The sequence below is a fragment of the Dromiciops gliroides genome, chromosome 1 (genome assembly GCF_019393635.1).
Source record: "Dromiciops gliroides isolate mDroGli1 chromosome 1, mDroGli1.pri, whole genome shotgun sequence".
Lineage (NCBI taxonomy): Eukaryota > Metazoa > Chordata > Mammalia > Microbiotheria > Microbiotheriidae > Dromiciops > Dromiciops gliroides.
In genome coordinates this window covers 148,324,829-148,339,675 of record NC_057861.1, presented here as the reverse complement: position 1 = coordinate 148,339,675, position 14,847 = coordinate 148,324,829, and the positions used below count along the sequence as shown (strand labels likewise).

At 38.9% G+C, this 14,847-nt stretch overlaps 1 protein-coding gene across 1 annotated transcript in view; it reads right to left on the bottom strand.

The window, feature by feature from the left end:
• Positions 1-14,847, bottom strand: part of RAD54B (RAD54 homolog B) — a 97,799-nt gene that overhangs the window by 10,543 nt on the left and 72,409 nt on the right. Inside the window, exons 7-8 of the mRNA XM_043995406.1 lie at positions 9,024-9,231; positions 675-814 (exon numbers count right to left, since the gene is read on the bottom strand). Of these exons, the coding sequence (XP_043851341.1) occupies positions 675-814; positions 9,024-9,231 (348 nt within the window). The remainder of the gene's footprint in view (positions 1-674; positions 815-9,023; positions 9,232-14,847) is intronic.

Sequence of the window (14,847 nt, the reverse complement as noted above, 5' to 3'; positions counted from 1 at the left end):
TTTGACAGACTATAATAGAATATAGATTGTCAATATCACCCACAGAGAAGGAATGGATTACACTAAGTTCTTTGGAGCCAGCACAATTTGTCAAGTTAGGGATCCAAACCTGCCAGCAGACAGGAGCTGACTAACAGCTCTTTTGGAGTCATTATAGGGCCTTCAGTAAATAGTACTATTTTTTTTCAAAATTAAAACATACCATCCAAACAAAATGTCAAAAATTACAATATTCTAATATGTTATAGGTTAAGAAAAATCTAATCTCATGTGAAAGGCTAGAAAATCTATGTTTAATCCTTAATTTTAAATCATAAAAAGTGCTCTCTAGCAAGGGGGAAAAAAAGGATAGAGGGGATATTTTATCATAAGCCCCAGAATTCATAAAGTTCAACAAAATTAAGAGAAGTCAGCCTCTGAATACTAAGCTGTTTTAAGACAAATTTAATTATATCCAAGAAACTTCAAAGATGTTCCCCCTTCTTCCCTCACCCCTACCCCCAACCATAACACTATAAATGTAGAGGTACTGCCAAAAATGTACTTTTTATTAAAAAGGAGTTATAGTGATTTTCTTCTGAACTAGAATATTAGCCTTACAATAAATCTCCTAGGACATACTGATTAGGATCTCCCTCTGATCTATAAAAAGAACCATTTATTAAAAAACATACCTGAGTAGCGGAAGGTTCTCGGGATGCAATAATGGGTTCTTCATATATTTTTCTATATGAAGACAAAGAGCCTAGTATTCCTGGATTCACAAACTCAATTAATGCATAAAATTCCTGTAAATCATTTTGGACTGGAGTACCTCAAAGAACAGAAAAAAAAATTGTTAAATGTTCAAGTTCTTAAGCACTCTTTTGAAAACCTAATAAATAATAATTCAACCTTCCCACATCTCATGATAGGCATCCAAGTCAGGTAGCAGCACTTCATGAGAAAAATGTTAACCCATCAGTACAAAATATTAATTGGTTTTAACAGTATTACTAATATATTCCAGGCCTATATATCTTTTAATTCTTAAAGTCAGTCAGTCAATAAGCATTGATTAAGTGTTTCCTATGTGTCGGGCATTGTGCTAAGCACTGGGGATATAAAAGAAAGACATACACCCTGCCTTGAAGGAGCTCAAGATTCTAATGGGGAAGACAATATGCAAAAAGAAAGTTGTACATGAGATGACATATACAGTATAAATAGAAGCTAATCTCAGCAAAAAGGCACTAGTAGTGAGGAGAGGAGGGGAAAAGGAAAGGGCCCCTGCAGAAGGTGTGATCTACGGTGAGCCATGAAGGAAGCCAGGAAGCAGAGGGGAAGAAAAGGGAAGAGTATTCCAAGCCTAGGGGAACAGTCAGAGAAAAGGCAAGAAGTCAAGCAATGGAAGTGGTGTGTGCAAGGAACAGCAGGGTGGCCAGTGTTGGGGGATTATAGAGTACTGTGGAAGGGAGTAAAGTGTAAAAAGCTAGAAAGGTAGAAGAGGACAGGTCATGAATGCTTTGAAAGCCAATGAAGTCACCCCTTCAATTTAACACATGGCAGAGACTCTCATTGTTCTGGGAGTCACTCATAATATAATAATGGCAGCTTGTATTTATGCACCTCTTTATAATTTACCAGGGCTTTGCTCACAACCAACCCATGCCATAAATAGCATGAATAGTATTGCATTCTACAGCTGAAGAAACAGAAGCTCAGGAGAAATGTCATGCCTGAGGTCATATAAAGAGTTGAGCATAGGACCCAGGGCATCAGACTACCAAGCCCTAGGAAACATCTTCAAAGCATCAGTCTGGTTTGAATTTTTGGTGTGGGTTTGGTTTGGTTTGGTTTTCCTGGACCTGTTATTTCATCAGTTTAGGGAGCACCTAGTAAGGAACTTTCATTATCAATCTAGATCCAGACCTTCTCTATAACTTAAAGTTTCATATATTTGCCTGGGGAAATGAGAATTTAAGTGATTTGCCCAAGGCCGCACAGCCAGTATATGTCAGAAGCAGAACTTGAACCCAGGTCTTCTCAACTCTGAGCCCAACTATCTATTTCTAACCTTTCTGCTTTTCTGCCTCTCATTGCCTGGGATGAAGAAACTCTCTCCATCTATCCACACTGTTGATCTTTTATGAATAAGAATTCCAAACATTAAGGCCTATTAATTTTGTACTCTAAAAATAGGCAAATTCCATTTGAAATTCTAGTAAATCAGATATTTCTAATTCAGTAAAAGAAATAAAATGAAATTAGTACATTTTGAGATGATATAGCTAAGCTCAGGAAGCCCAATACACAAGAAAATGCTTTCTTTTGGTCACAGGAAATCATGAAGGACATCATGCAAGAGCATTCTAATTGGTCTCCCTGCCTCCAAAGTCAGTTTCATAAAGCACAGGTCTGACCATGTCACTCCCCTACTCAAGAAACCCCATTGTTTACCTGTTATCTCTAGATCAATTAAAATCTCACTTGTTAGCCATTTAAAGCCCCTTACAACATGGTCTCAGTCTCCCTTTCTAGATTGATTATACTTTGTTCCCCTTCACATAGTTTACAATTCAAAGCATCCTTTTTATTGTTCTTCATACAAGGCAAAACATTTCTCATCATTTGCACTGATTGTCTGCAATGCACCCATTCCTCATCTATACCTCTCAGAATCTCATTTCTTATATCTGTATTTGTTATATGTCTTCAATGATGGAATCTAAAATCATTAGGGACAGGGACTTTTAAATTTTGTCTTTATTTCCCCAGTGTTTAGCAAGTATACAGCACAGAGTAGACATTGTTGAAAAGAAAAGAAAAGAAAAGAAAAGAGAAGGAAGGAAGGAAGGAAGGAAGGAAGGAAGGAAGGAAGGAAGGAAGGAAGGAAGGAAGGAAGGAAGGAAGTGTGAAATTTAAAATTGGATATTAGATCATAAATCTCCCCTACTTAACTTTTCCCTTAATTTATCTCCCAGACTAGTAAATGGAAGAAGCTTCTGGTTTTCTAGATAGAGCCTTTATTGTATATAAGGTGTTGTTGATTAGAAGGATAGGAAAGTAGAAATACAGTAGAAATCGTCTTAAATCTAGGCTTAGTCTATATTTCTTATAAAAACTCACCAAACCAAAAAAGGCCACCTTTGGAGTGAGGGAGACCGTCTGTGCTGCGCCGCCAGGAGTCCCGCCAAGCAGGCAAAAAAGGCCTCCTCTGCTTCTCTCCACCCCGGAAGTCAAAAAACCCGGCAGGCAGTCTGACATGCGCAGCAGGCGGACTGTACCCGGCAGGCAGTCTGACATGCGCAGCAGGCGGACTGTACCCGGCAGGCAGTCTGACATGCGCAGCAGGCGGACTGTACCCGGCAGGCAGTCTGACATGCGCAGCAGGCAGACTGTTCATCTCCTCCCCAAAAGGGTGGTCCTTGAAAAACTGGCATCTTTCAGTTATCCTAACCGACTGTTAAAAAACTTTCATATTTTACCACATTTCCCCCCTTTGCTTCCTCAAGAAATGGAATGTTTCCTTGATGGAACAGTAAAAAGAATATAATAACTTTTGCTGACTAATAATATGCGAACAACAATACAGAAAAAGAAGAGAGGAAAGTTTTTTTTTTTTTTTCTTTCCTTATGAACCGACGCTTTGACATTAGTCTTGCAAAGGGAGAGCCTCTGCAGAGAGTACATGTTACAGATAGTATATAACAGAAAGGAGATAGTAAAAGCTAATAAAGCAAAACAGTTCATATAAAGTCTCTGAGTTCTCTTGTCTTCTTGAAGTGGTAAGATGTCATCAGGAGGAAACTGGATTCTGGTCTGGAAAACTGGATTCTGGACTCTGGTCTGGATTCTGGACTCTGGACTCTGGTCTGGAAAGCTGGATTTCTTCTTTAACTGTTTGAATTGCTGTATTTTTTTTTTTTTACTAAACCTTAGCATAGCATTTTGCAATCAGTAACACTTTTTACCACCATGTGTCTGGATCAAAGTCAAATTTAGTATGTGTTCATGACACCTGAAAATGTTATGGAAAGGTTATCATACCATATCTCATGGTTCCGAGACAGCCAGTGATTGTGCTAGGCCACAGGTGAATTCAACTGAGTGAGATAAAAAGATAAGTAAGTTCAGTTAAATTAGGTTAAATTAGGAGGGAGAGAGGATGAATACTGGACTGTGCCTAGTAATTGTGCTCTACATAGTCACCATCATAAGCAAACCATGGACTTATGTATACCTGTCTCTCCTTTTGTTGCACATATATTCTCTCCAGGGCCTGCATCAGAGTTCACAGCAAGTTAGTCTCTGAAATGATAAGTTTCCATATTTCTGAAATCTCATTAATTTCACCAAAGACAATATGATGGTAAAAATGTGTGCTATGCTGCATAACTGAGAATATATTAGTGATATATACAATAATTCCAAACCATACCCAGAGTATAATGACATATAAATAATAAATGAATGTTCTACTGTTAAGGGCCCCATAGATACCATGCGAGGATTCAATTTTGCCACTCTCTGGCTCTTTCCTGAGACTCCCACTACATTCAAATATCCTACAGGTCTACACCCAGCATCTGGTTTGCTTACTAATACTGATTTAGAGGCTCCTGTGTCTAGCAGACAATCATAATAAGTCTCCCCCACTTTTAAGGTGACATGTGGTTCATTACTCTGGGGAGGTGAATGGACTGGCACAAGTGCATTCAAAAAATCCGGATCTGGGAATATATGGCTTTCATTATCTATGTTCCATTCCTCCCCAAGACACCGTCATTCCTGTGTCCTCTTCTGAGGGGGACCTTGGTTACCATTATTCTGGTACTGCCTTTCTGTATTCCTCCGAAAAGATCTATTTCTATTTTGATTTCGCCTGTAATTAGAATTAGAATTTCTTCTCCAAGTCCTACATTCTCTCAATTCATGCCCCTCCTTACGACAGTAACAACACACCTTAGTGTCCTTGTTCCGGTGTCCACATGGCTGACTAGGAATCGCTGGTGCCAGAATGCTCTGTTTAGGGTGATCTGGATCTTCCTCACGTGAGTCAAAGACATAATTTGCAAGTTCCTTAATTCTATCTACTGAGAGATTTCTCCAGTCTGGACATTGTTTCAGAAAGTATCTGCGTATTTCTGGCAGTGAATTATAAACAAATGTGTTGAGAATGATACAGGAATCTCTTAAATCTACTGGATCCAATCTGGTGTACTGTCTAGCGGCCTCACAAAGTCTATCATAAAATCTGTTTGGTCTTTCATTAGCCTCCTGAGGTAGGCTTAAAAATTTCTGCCAGTTTTCCGGTTTTCTAGAGCAAGATTCCATTCCCTTCAGAAGTGTTTCTCTAGCATCTTTTAATCTTTGGAAATCCCTATCATCATTATAATTCCACTCTGGATCCTTTAGAGGCCATTCCACATCGGCCTTACCTTTCGCAACAAGGGCATTTCCTGCTGAGATAATATCTGTAATCTCAGTTGGGGACAGTAAAGTTTCCAAAAGGCAAGTAACATCAGCCCAACTGGGTTGATATGCATTAAATATAGTCCTTAACTGTGAAATTACAGTGTTTGGATTTTTCTCAAAACTAGGGATGATTGATTTCCATGCGCTCAAGTCACTTGGTCTAAAGGGGCTATATTTTCTGACTTGAATTGGCACTCCCTTTTTACTATGTTCTATAGCTTCCTGCAGAGGGAGTAGTTTCTGTTGATCTGATTCTAAACTTGGATCATCTCTAGTAGAAACAGCCATTTTGAGGTCTCTCTCCATATGTGAGAATTTCATTTCGAGGTCTCTCTCCATATGTGAGAATTTCATTTTGAGGTCTCTCTCCATATGTGAGTATTTCATTTTGAGGACTCTCTCCATATGTGAGAATTTCCCCCATATCATAACAATGATAATAACAAAAACAAAACAAGACAAAAAAAACCCCAAAAAAATAAAATCCTTAGTCGTATGAACTATGGATGTGGTATTAAAAGGTATTTCAATTGCAGGCATAAAATTTCTACTTATATTAAACGTATTTTCCCAAAGATTCTCACTTATACTATTATACAAAAAACTTTTTGCTGCCTGAATGAGGAAAAAACCAATAATGTTTTGAAGGACCATTGAGTAAACTATTCCTCTAAGTCGGGACGTTATGCTGTCCCAATACATTCCGATGAGAAAAATCAAAGGGATAGTAGAATATTCGAGCATCTTGCCCTTTAAACTGGGCTGGCTTTTCTGTTTAAAGCAAGACTTTTAGAGGCTTAAAGTCTTTAAGGGAGATTAGACAAAGGGAAAGTCCGTGGGGGGGGGGGGGGTATTCGGAAAATCCACCGAATTAGCCGGCTTATGGCCAAACTAGGGAGGGTGGGAGGGTCCTTAAGGTCCCTTCGGGGTCGCCAAACTGTGAAATTTAAAATTGGATATTAGATCATAAATCTCCCCTACTTAACTTTTCCCTTAATTTATCTCCCAGACTAGTAAATGGAAGAAGCTTCTGGTTTTCTAGATAGAGCCTTTATTGTATATAAGGTGTTGTTGATTAGAAGGATAGGAAAGTAGAAATACAGTAGAAATCGTCTTAAATCTAGGCTTAGTCTATATTTCTTATAAAAACTCACCAAACCAAAAAAGGCCACCTTTGGAGTGAGGGAGACCGTCTGTGCTGCGCCGCCAGGAGTCCCGCCAAGCAGGCAAAAAAGGCCTCCTCTGCTTCTCTCCACCCCGGAAGTCAAAAAACCCGGCAGGCAGTCTGACATGCGCAGCAGGCGGACTGTACCCGGCAGGCAGTCTGACATGCGCAGCAGGCAGACTGTTCATCTCCTCCCCAAAAGGGTGGTCCTTGAAAAACTGGCATCTTTCAGTTATCCTAACCGACTGTTAAAAAACTTTCATATTTTACCACGGAAGGAAGGAAGGAAGGAAGGAAGGAAGGAAGGAAGGAAGGAAGGAAGGAAGGAAGGAAGGAAGGAAGGAAGGAAGGAAGGAAGGAAGGAAGGAAGGAAGGAAGGAAGGAAGGAAGGAAGGAAGGAAAGGAAGGAAAGGAAGGAAATTTAACAGAAGGAAAGGAAGGAAAGGAAGGAAAGGAAGGAAGGAAGGAAGGAAGGAAGGAAGGAAGGAAGGAAGGAAGGAAGGAAGGAAGGAAGGAAGGAAGGAAGGAAAGAAAAGAAAAGAAAAGAAAAGAAAAGAAAAGAAAAGAAAAGAAAAGAAAAGAAAAGAAAAGAAAAGAAAAGAAAAGAAAAGAAAAGAAAAGAAAAGAAAAGAAACCTGTTCCCGAGAAAATTAGAAATCAGAATGAAGGACAGTTATCTAGACAAGTACTCATTTTATTTCTCCCCAGCAAGACAGACATGCATGCATGTCTCATGCAAACTCAAGAAAGAAAGAAAGAGACCGCCAGCATTACTGGAGGAAGGGGATATTTAAACAGCAGAGTGAAGGTTTTAGAGAGTATAGTTAAGATTTATGGCCTTGTTTGTTCCTGGAAAGTGAAATGTCTGTACAAACACTTGGGTTCCTTGTTCCATTCCCAATCTGTTCAAACCTCTTCAACAGCAAGACAAAGGCAAGGCAGGGTGGGGGCAGCTAGGTGGTGCAGTAGATAGAGCACTGGCCCTGGATTCAGGAAGACCTGAGTTCAAATCTAGCCTCAGACACTTGATACTAGCTGTGTGACCCTGCACAAGTCACTTAACCCCAATTGCCTCACAAAAAAAAAAAATTTTAAAAGACAAAGGCAAGGGGAGAGTCTCTGTAGATAAGTTGATATGAACTAAAGCTTCTTCAGAGAGTCAGTTTCTGGCTACCCCAATCGATCATTGACCTGTTCTTATTCAGTCTGCTGGTTACCTGGACAACTGAGACAAACAGGGTGAAGTGATCTATCCAGGGTCACACCGCTAGTGCCTGAGAGTAGATTTGAACTCAGGAAGATGAGTTTACCAGACTTCAGGCCCAGAACACTATCCACTAGCACCCTAGGTAAGTGGCACAGTGGATGAAGCACTGGCCCTGGAGTCAGGAAGATATTTGACACTTATTAGGTATGTGACCCTGGGCAGGTCACCTAACCCCAATTGCCTTAAACATTCGGGCTCATCTCCAGTTGTCCTGATGTATATCTTGTCACTGGAACCAGATGGCTCTGGAGGAGAAAGTGAGGTTGGTGACTTTGCACAGCCCTGCCTCACTTAAATCTACTTCACTGCAAGTCATGACATCACCCCGATGTCATGGTCCTCTCTGAGAATGAAGGACAAAAAAATGACACCAGTTAATTGGGGCTCAAGTAATTTAGGGTACCTTATTTTTCTACAACATTTAATAAATTCGTATGGATTGATAAATACTAAGGTGTTGAAATGGGTACAATAAGCATTTTCTTTTTTGTAAAAGGTTATGTCTTAAACGTTTTAAACATTTTTTTACAAGTATTATCTTTTCTTTCCATTACATGGTACTGAAAAAATAGATTTATTGAGTATGTATTAAATACAAGAATATATGCATAATCCCAGGTTTTAGAAACTCACTATTTGGGTAGATAAGACATATACATGAAACAATAAATATCTATTATTTCATCTACATTATATGACAGTGATTAAAATTTTACCCAAAATGGCCACTTTAAAGTTGGCACTTTTCAATATCACTTAAAAAAAGATCTTGTCTTGGAGAGTATTTAAAATAGTAAAGAGAAATTATTTTAATAACACTCATTCCAACTCTCAGAGTGCCTGGCACATAGTAAGTGCATATAAATAAATAACTGTTTATTTCCTGCCTTTGTTTTTTTACTTCCTTCTTTCCTTCCATGACAGGTTTGTGAAAGGATATAAGAATTTGTCCAGAGGTATTTTTATTCTCTCCATGGTTCCAACTGTTGTAATGATCTGAGCTGGACAGGGGGTATGAGTGAGTATGATATCCATTTAATATCATCAAGCATCATATAAATCTAATAAGAGCATGTTCCTGGTTAAAATTTTACCATGCTAAAAGATTATTAAGTGAGTTCATAGAACACTAACCAGTAAGAATTACTCTCTTCTCACAAGACAGGCTAACAAGGGCCGTAGTTGTCTTAATGGAACTGTTCTTCAAGCGATGTCCTTCATCACAGATTAAAAGATCAAATTTTATATTTCTAATTTGATCAAGGCACCGAAGCAGCATCTCATAACTGATGATAAGAACTGAATACAGTGGGGAGTTGATGAAATCTTCTATTTTGTGATCCTGAAAATAAATTACGTGATTTTATTAAAACATGTATAGGAACTATATCAATAAAGCTGAAGAGCAAATTTCATGCAGCCACCTGTTAGGTATTATAATACTTTATGCTTCAAAGATAAAAATCATGTAAGAAAAAAACAAACTTAATTTTGAGCTGTAGGGGCTGGACAGGGGTATTCATTTGATGAGGGACAGAATACTGTTGAAATGTGACTTTAATATTCCACGATGGTGTTATTAATGCTAATTGGTATCCATCCATGATTGTCAATGGGGTTGGAATGACTGATATCAGTAACAGCTTTTTCCACAGGCAAACCAAGATTACCCTTCTTAATTTGCAGCTGCGTTTCTATTTGTAGAGCTTAACAAAATCAATCAAAACTATGCAGACTTGGCCTAGTAAAAATGCTTTCTGCAAACTGGTCCCTCTCCAATGCTCAGAAATTCTCTTATTGTTATCAATTCTCTCCCTCCGTAAACTATTTCAAATCATTTTTGTCCAACCCCCTAACAATTTTACTGTGAAGATGGAGAATATCTGCCTGAACTCTATTGCTTAACTCTTATCTACATTTTCATAAATCTCTATCACTAAACTCATCCTTTCATTCTTTATTGTAGCAAATGAAAGAAGTGTCCTTTCCTCTAAAATTTAACAATTCTATTCTATCCCTTTCTGATTCCTGAGAGATCTTGATCCCACACACAACTCTACCCTCAGAATCATTTTCATTCTTTTTTTCTCTCCAGTAATTCTTTCTTCACCATCTTCAAATATACACATCTTTCCTTCCTCCCATCTTGGGAAAAAAATTTGTTTTCTTTACATTGTCACCTCTAGAATCTGAGTGTTCTACACATATTGATCCCATATCTTCACGACCTACTTCTTATTTAGCCTCCAAAATTTGCCTTCCACCTTCTCTACCTTACTAAACTTTACTCTCAGAGGTAACAGGTGATAATCTAATCACCGGATCCAAAGGCCTTTGCTCAGTCCTCATTCTTCTAGACATTTTTTCAGCATGTGATACAGCTGACCACTCTCTGGCTTTAATTACTTTCTCCCGGGGGCAGCTAGGTGGTGCAGTGGATAAGGCACCAGCCCTGGATTCAGGAGGACCTGAGTTCAAATCCAGCCTCAGACCCTTGACACTTACTAGCTGTGTGACCCTGGGCAAGTCACTAATTGCCTCACCAAAAAAAAAAAAAAAAAAAAAAAGTGGGTCACCAGGTGATGAAATTTTGAAACCACAGCAACTCATGAAACAAACAAACAAAATATAATGGAAATCAGCCTTGATTTTCAGTGTTACTTAACTGTTTCATCCATTGTCTCCCCAGCCAAACTATAAGTTTTCTAGGGACAGGGACCATGATTTATCCATCAATAAACATTTATTAAGCGCTTACTATGTGTTAGACAGGCAGTTTGGCGGAGCAGTGTATAGAGTGCCAGCCCAGGATTTAGGAAGACTCATCTTCCTGAATTCAAATCCAGCCATAGACTCTTACTAGCTGTGTGACCCTGTTTGTCTCAGTTTCTTTATCAGTAAAATAAGTTAGAGAAAGAAATGGCAAACTACTCCAGTATCTTTGTCCAGAAAACCCCAAATAGGGTCACGAAGCATCAGATAGATACAAACCAAAAATGACTGAACAGCAACAAGAAAAATGTGCTGTACACTGTACAAAGCACTGAAGATACAACCTGTCCTCAAGAAGCTCACATTCTAATAGGGATGACAACAAGTAAATACATACAACCAAGCTACAGACAGGATAAATAAGAAATAATTAAGAGAGAGAAAGCACTAGAATTAAGAATGTCTGGGAAAAGTTTCCTGTAGAAGATGTGATTTTAGTTGTGACTTGAAAGACATCAGGAAAGGGAGTAGTTAGAGATGAAGAGGGAGAGCATTGCAGGCCTAGGAACAGCCAGAGAGAATTCTCAGAGCAGAGACAGAGTGTCTGTAGTGTCTCCTTCAGGAAACAAGGATTGGAAAAGCAGGAGGGGGCGAGGTTATAATGGGATTTGAACGCCAAACGGAGTATTTTGTATTTGATCCTGGAGGCGATACAGAATAACTGGAATTTGCTGAGTAAAGAAAAGGGTGAGATGTTCAGACCTGCATTTTAGCAAAATTTCTTTAGGAGCTGAATGGACTAAAGTGGGATGACAACTGAGGCAAGAGGCAGACCCACCAACAGGCTACTGTAATAGTCGAGGCACGAGATGAGGAGGGCCTGAGTAACTCCTTAAGATGAGGGTAGAGTCTAAGGAGAAAAGGAGATATATATAAGAGATATGGCAAAAGTTAAATAAACAGGCCCTGGCAACAGATTGGATACAGGGGTAAAAGATAGTGAGGAATCCAGGATGACTCCTAGGTTGTGAACCTGAGGGACTTGAAGAATGGTGTTGTCTTCTACAGTAATAGGGAAGGTAGGAGGGAAGGAGGGTGTAGGAGAAAAGATGAGCTCAGCTTTGGACAAGTTAAATTTGTTTACTGAACATCCAGTTTAAGATGTCTGAAAGGCATTTGGAGATGTGAGGCTAGTAGTCAGCAGAGAGGTTGGGATAGGATAGGCAGATTTGAAAATTATCAGCACAGAGATGGTTTGTACTTATTTTGTATCCGACTTAGTAACTGGTATAATGACAGGCCAAAGCCTCAAACAAATAACAATGGACTAGAGCAAAGCTTCTTAAACTGTGAGTCATTATGCTATATGGGGTTGTATAACTAAATGTGGGGATGGCAAAAAATTTGGAAGTAAATGTCTGATTTGTATACCTATTTTATATACCTACATACCTGGGGTTGTATAAAAATGTCTTGGGCAAAAAAGGGTAATGAGTGGAAAAAGAAGCCGTGGACTAGAGCAGCAGTTTCGAAATTGTTTTCATTGTGCATCCCAATCGGCAAAGATGTCTGAGCATGGTATGCATACTTGCTTATGTATAAATGGCATGCATGTATTACTGTATGAAAAATTATATCTAGCACAAAAAACAGAAATTTAAAAAGGATGAACAAAGAATGAAATATTAGATCTTAGAGTCAACAGGAAGCCACTGGAATTTATTGGGCAGGACAGTGACATGGTTAAACCTGTGACAATTAAAAAGGTTCAAGAAACATAATTTCTGGGTAATTTAATCATTTTATTAACAAGGCCAGAACATTATCAATAAACGGATGGTCATTTGACCTTCTCTCTTAGACCAAAAGACAATCCTGGTGGAGGCTCAGAGCTTACATGTTCTTTTGGAAGAGGAGTGGCAATCAACTCCAACTGGTTAACACAATAGGAGGTGGGCAATATTAAAGAGGGGCTGAGAGGGACATCATGTCACCCTTGGACTGAGAAACTATTTCTATGCCCTGACTACCCTCAGCTTTGGGCCATCTATTCAAAGAATCTATGCCCTACCCAAGCCTGAGCAGGAGACAATGGCTACTCCACCAGGATGGGGTCTTGAACAAGAAAGTTAGTCCAATCTCATTATCAGCAATGTCCTTCAAGAGACTAAATTTTTAAAAATCAGGACTTTAGAAGAAGGGGAGGAGCCAAATTATTGGTTATTAATAATCATGTCTCTCAGACCTGTGCTTTAAGAAAACCATTTTCAAAACAGCTTGTTTTCAGTAGTACTTCCCTACTGCCTCTAGGATCAAATACCTCTGTCAGGCATTTAAGCCCTTCACTGGCTGACTCCAACTTACCTTTCTGATCTTGTATACAGTATTCCCCTTCAAACATCCTTTGGCAGAGCCAAATTTGCCTTGTTTTTCTTAAAAATAACACTCTCCCATCTCCATGCCTATGAAGAAGCTATTTTCTATGCTTCTAATGTAGACCTCTTAGACTCCTAATTTCCTGCAGTTCAGGTGACATGTATTACAGGAAATCTTTTCTGATCCTTCCAAAGGTGCTAGTAATTCCCCCAAGAAATTACCTTGTATTTATTGTGTATATAGATCCGTGTCGTCTCCTCCCCTGAGAACAGGACCTGTTCCATTTTTGTCTTTGGAACCCTCAATGCTCCCCATAGTGTTGACACTACAGGAACTTAATAAGTACTTATTGTATGAGTTTTAATTTGATAGCTAAAGTGACATTAAACATCATAGGCAATAATAGACTAAAACTTGAAGAGACTGTCTAAACCATCTAGTTTAAGGGTGAGGAGGTACATCCAAAGAGATTTCATGACTTGTTGATAGCTTACAAAACTCAGTTTCTTGCACAAATAATGACTATTGACTTATAGCTGACATTTTAATCATTCGCTTGACTTCTTTTACATCAAGGGCCTAAATCAAATGACTATTTATATTAATGTTTTACTTACATTAACTTTTTTTCTTCCCCATCCCCCCCTTCCAAATTCTGGTAGATGCACTGCAATGATTAAGAAAAGGCTACTGTAGTCAACCACTAGGTGGCATTAACAGAGACAATATTCCACTATTTAGTGCCCTGTTTCTACCTAGAAAACATTTCAGTTCTGGAGGGGACAACAGTAAGTACTATTTATTAGTTCATGATACAGAGATATTAATTATATTTTTCTATTGCTTCAATTTTCAGGGAAAAAATAAATGAAATTTCCTTTTATTAAAAATCAATGATAAAACTGCAAGAAGTAGATCATAGATCATTACCATACATGTATTTCCTTATCCATCTCATATTTGTTTGATTTTTTTTTCAACTTGATAGCCTCTCGGAGAGCCTGTAAAGCAGTCAGCAGATTATTTACTTCCCTGAATACATTCTGGGTTTGTCCCATCTGGCTCAGCTCTCTTTCTGTAAGAAGCCTTTCCTGAACTTCCTAGTTTTGAGGACTTTCTCTTTAAATTATTTGGCATTTTCTTAACTCTTTATATGCTATATCCCTCTGGTAGACTTTTACTAGAAAGATCCAATTTTAATTTTAACTTTGTATCTTAAGTGCCTAATTAATGTTTGTTGAATCACATTGCTGGTATTTATTACATGGTACTGAAAAAGAGACAGCAGTAGATGGTGTTAGACCCGAGAATGGTGTGAAAGGTAAGGCTTTCCCCCACTAAGTGAAGGGCTTAAAAATGAATAGAGGGCTCTGTGTGTAAGGGAAGAATTGAGGCTGGGGACAGGACTATACCTCAAGAAATCAGACTAGCCCAAAGAGATCCCGAAAAGACAAGATAAGGTATAATGAGCACGCCACTTTGAATAGCAAGACACACTAAGGAACTGAGGAAGCCATTACCTTGGATAAGTCTCCAGCTCCTTCCTGTCTGCACCACAGCTATGAAAGTTTGGCTCCTGTGACACCTTAGTTAAGCAAACTCTGCCTCTTCCCTCTCCCTCCCCCCAAACTCAGGACAATAAAAACTGGACCAAGAAACCCTAAATGAGGGGACTATACTGTTGGGATTTGTCCTTCATTTTTGAAGAGGACCAATGACATCACAGGGGTAATGACTTGCATGTAAACTGGATTTAAGTGAAGCAGAGTTGCACAAAGTCATCAGCCTCACTCCTCCAGTCATCAAAGTCCAGGGGCAAGACAAAAATCAAGACAACTGGTGATGGCCCAGGATGTAGTGGGTGACTCTG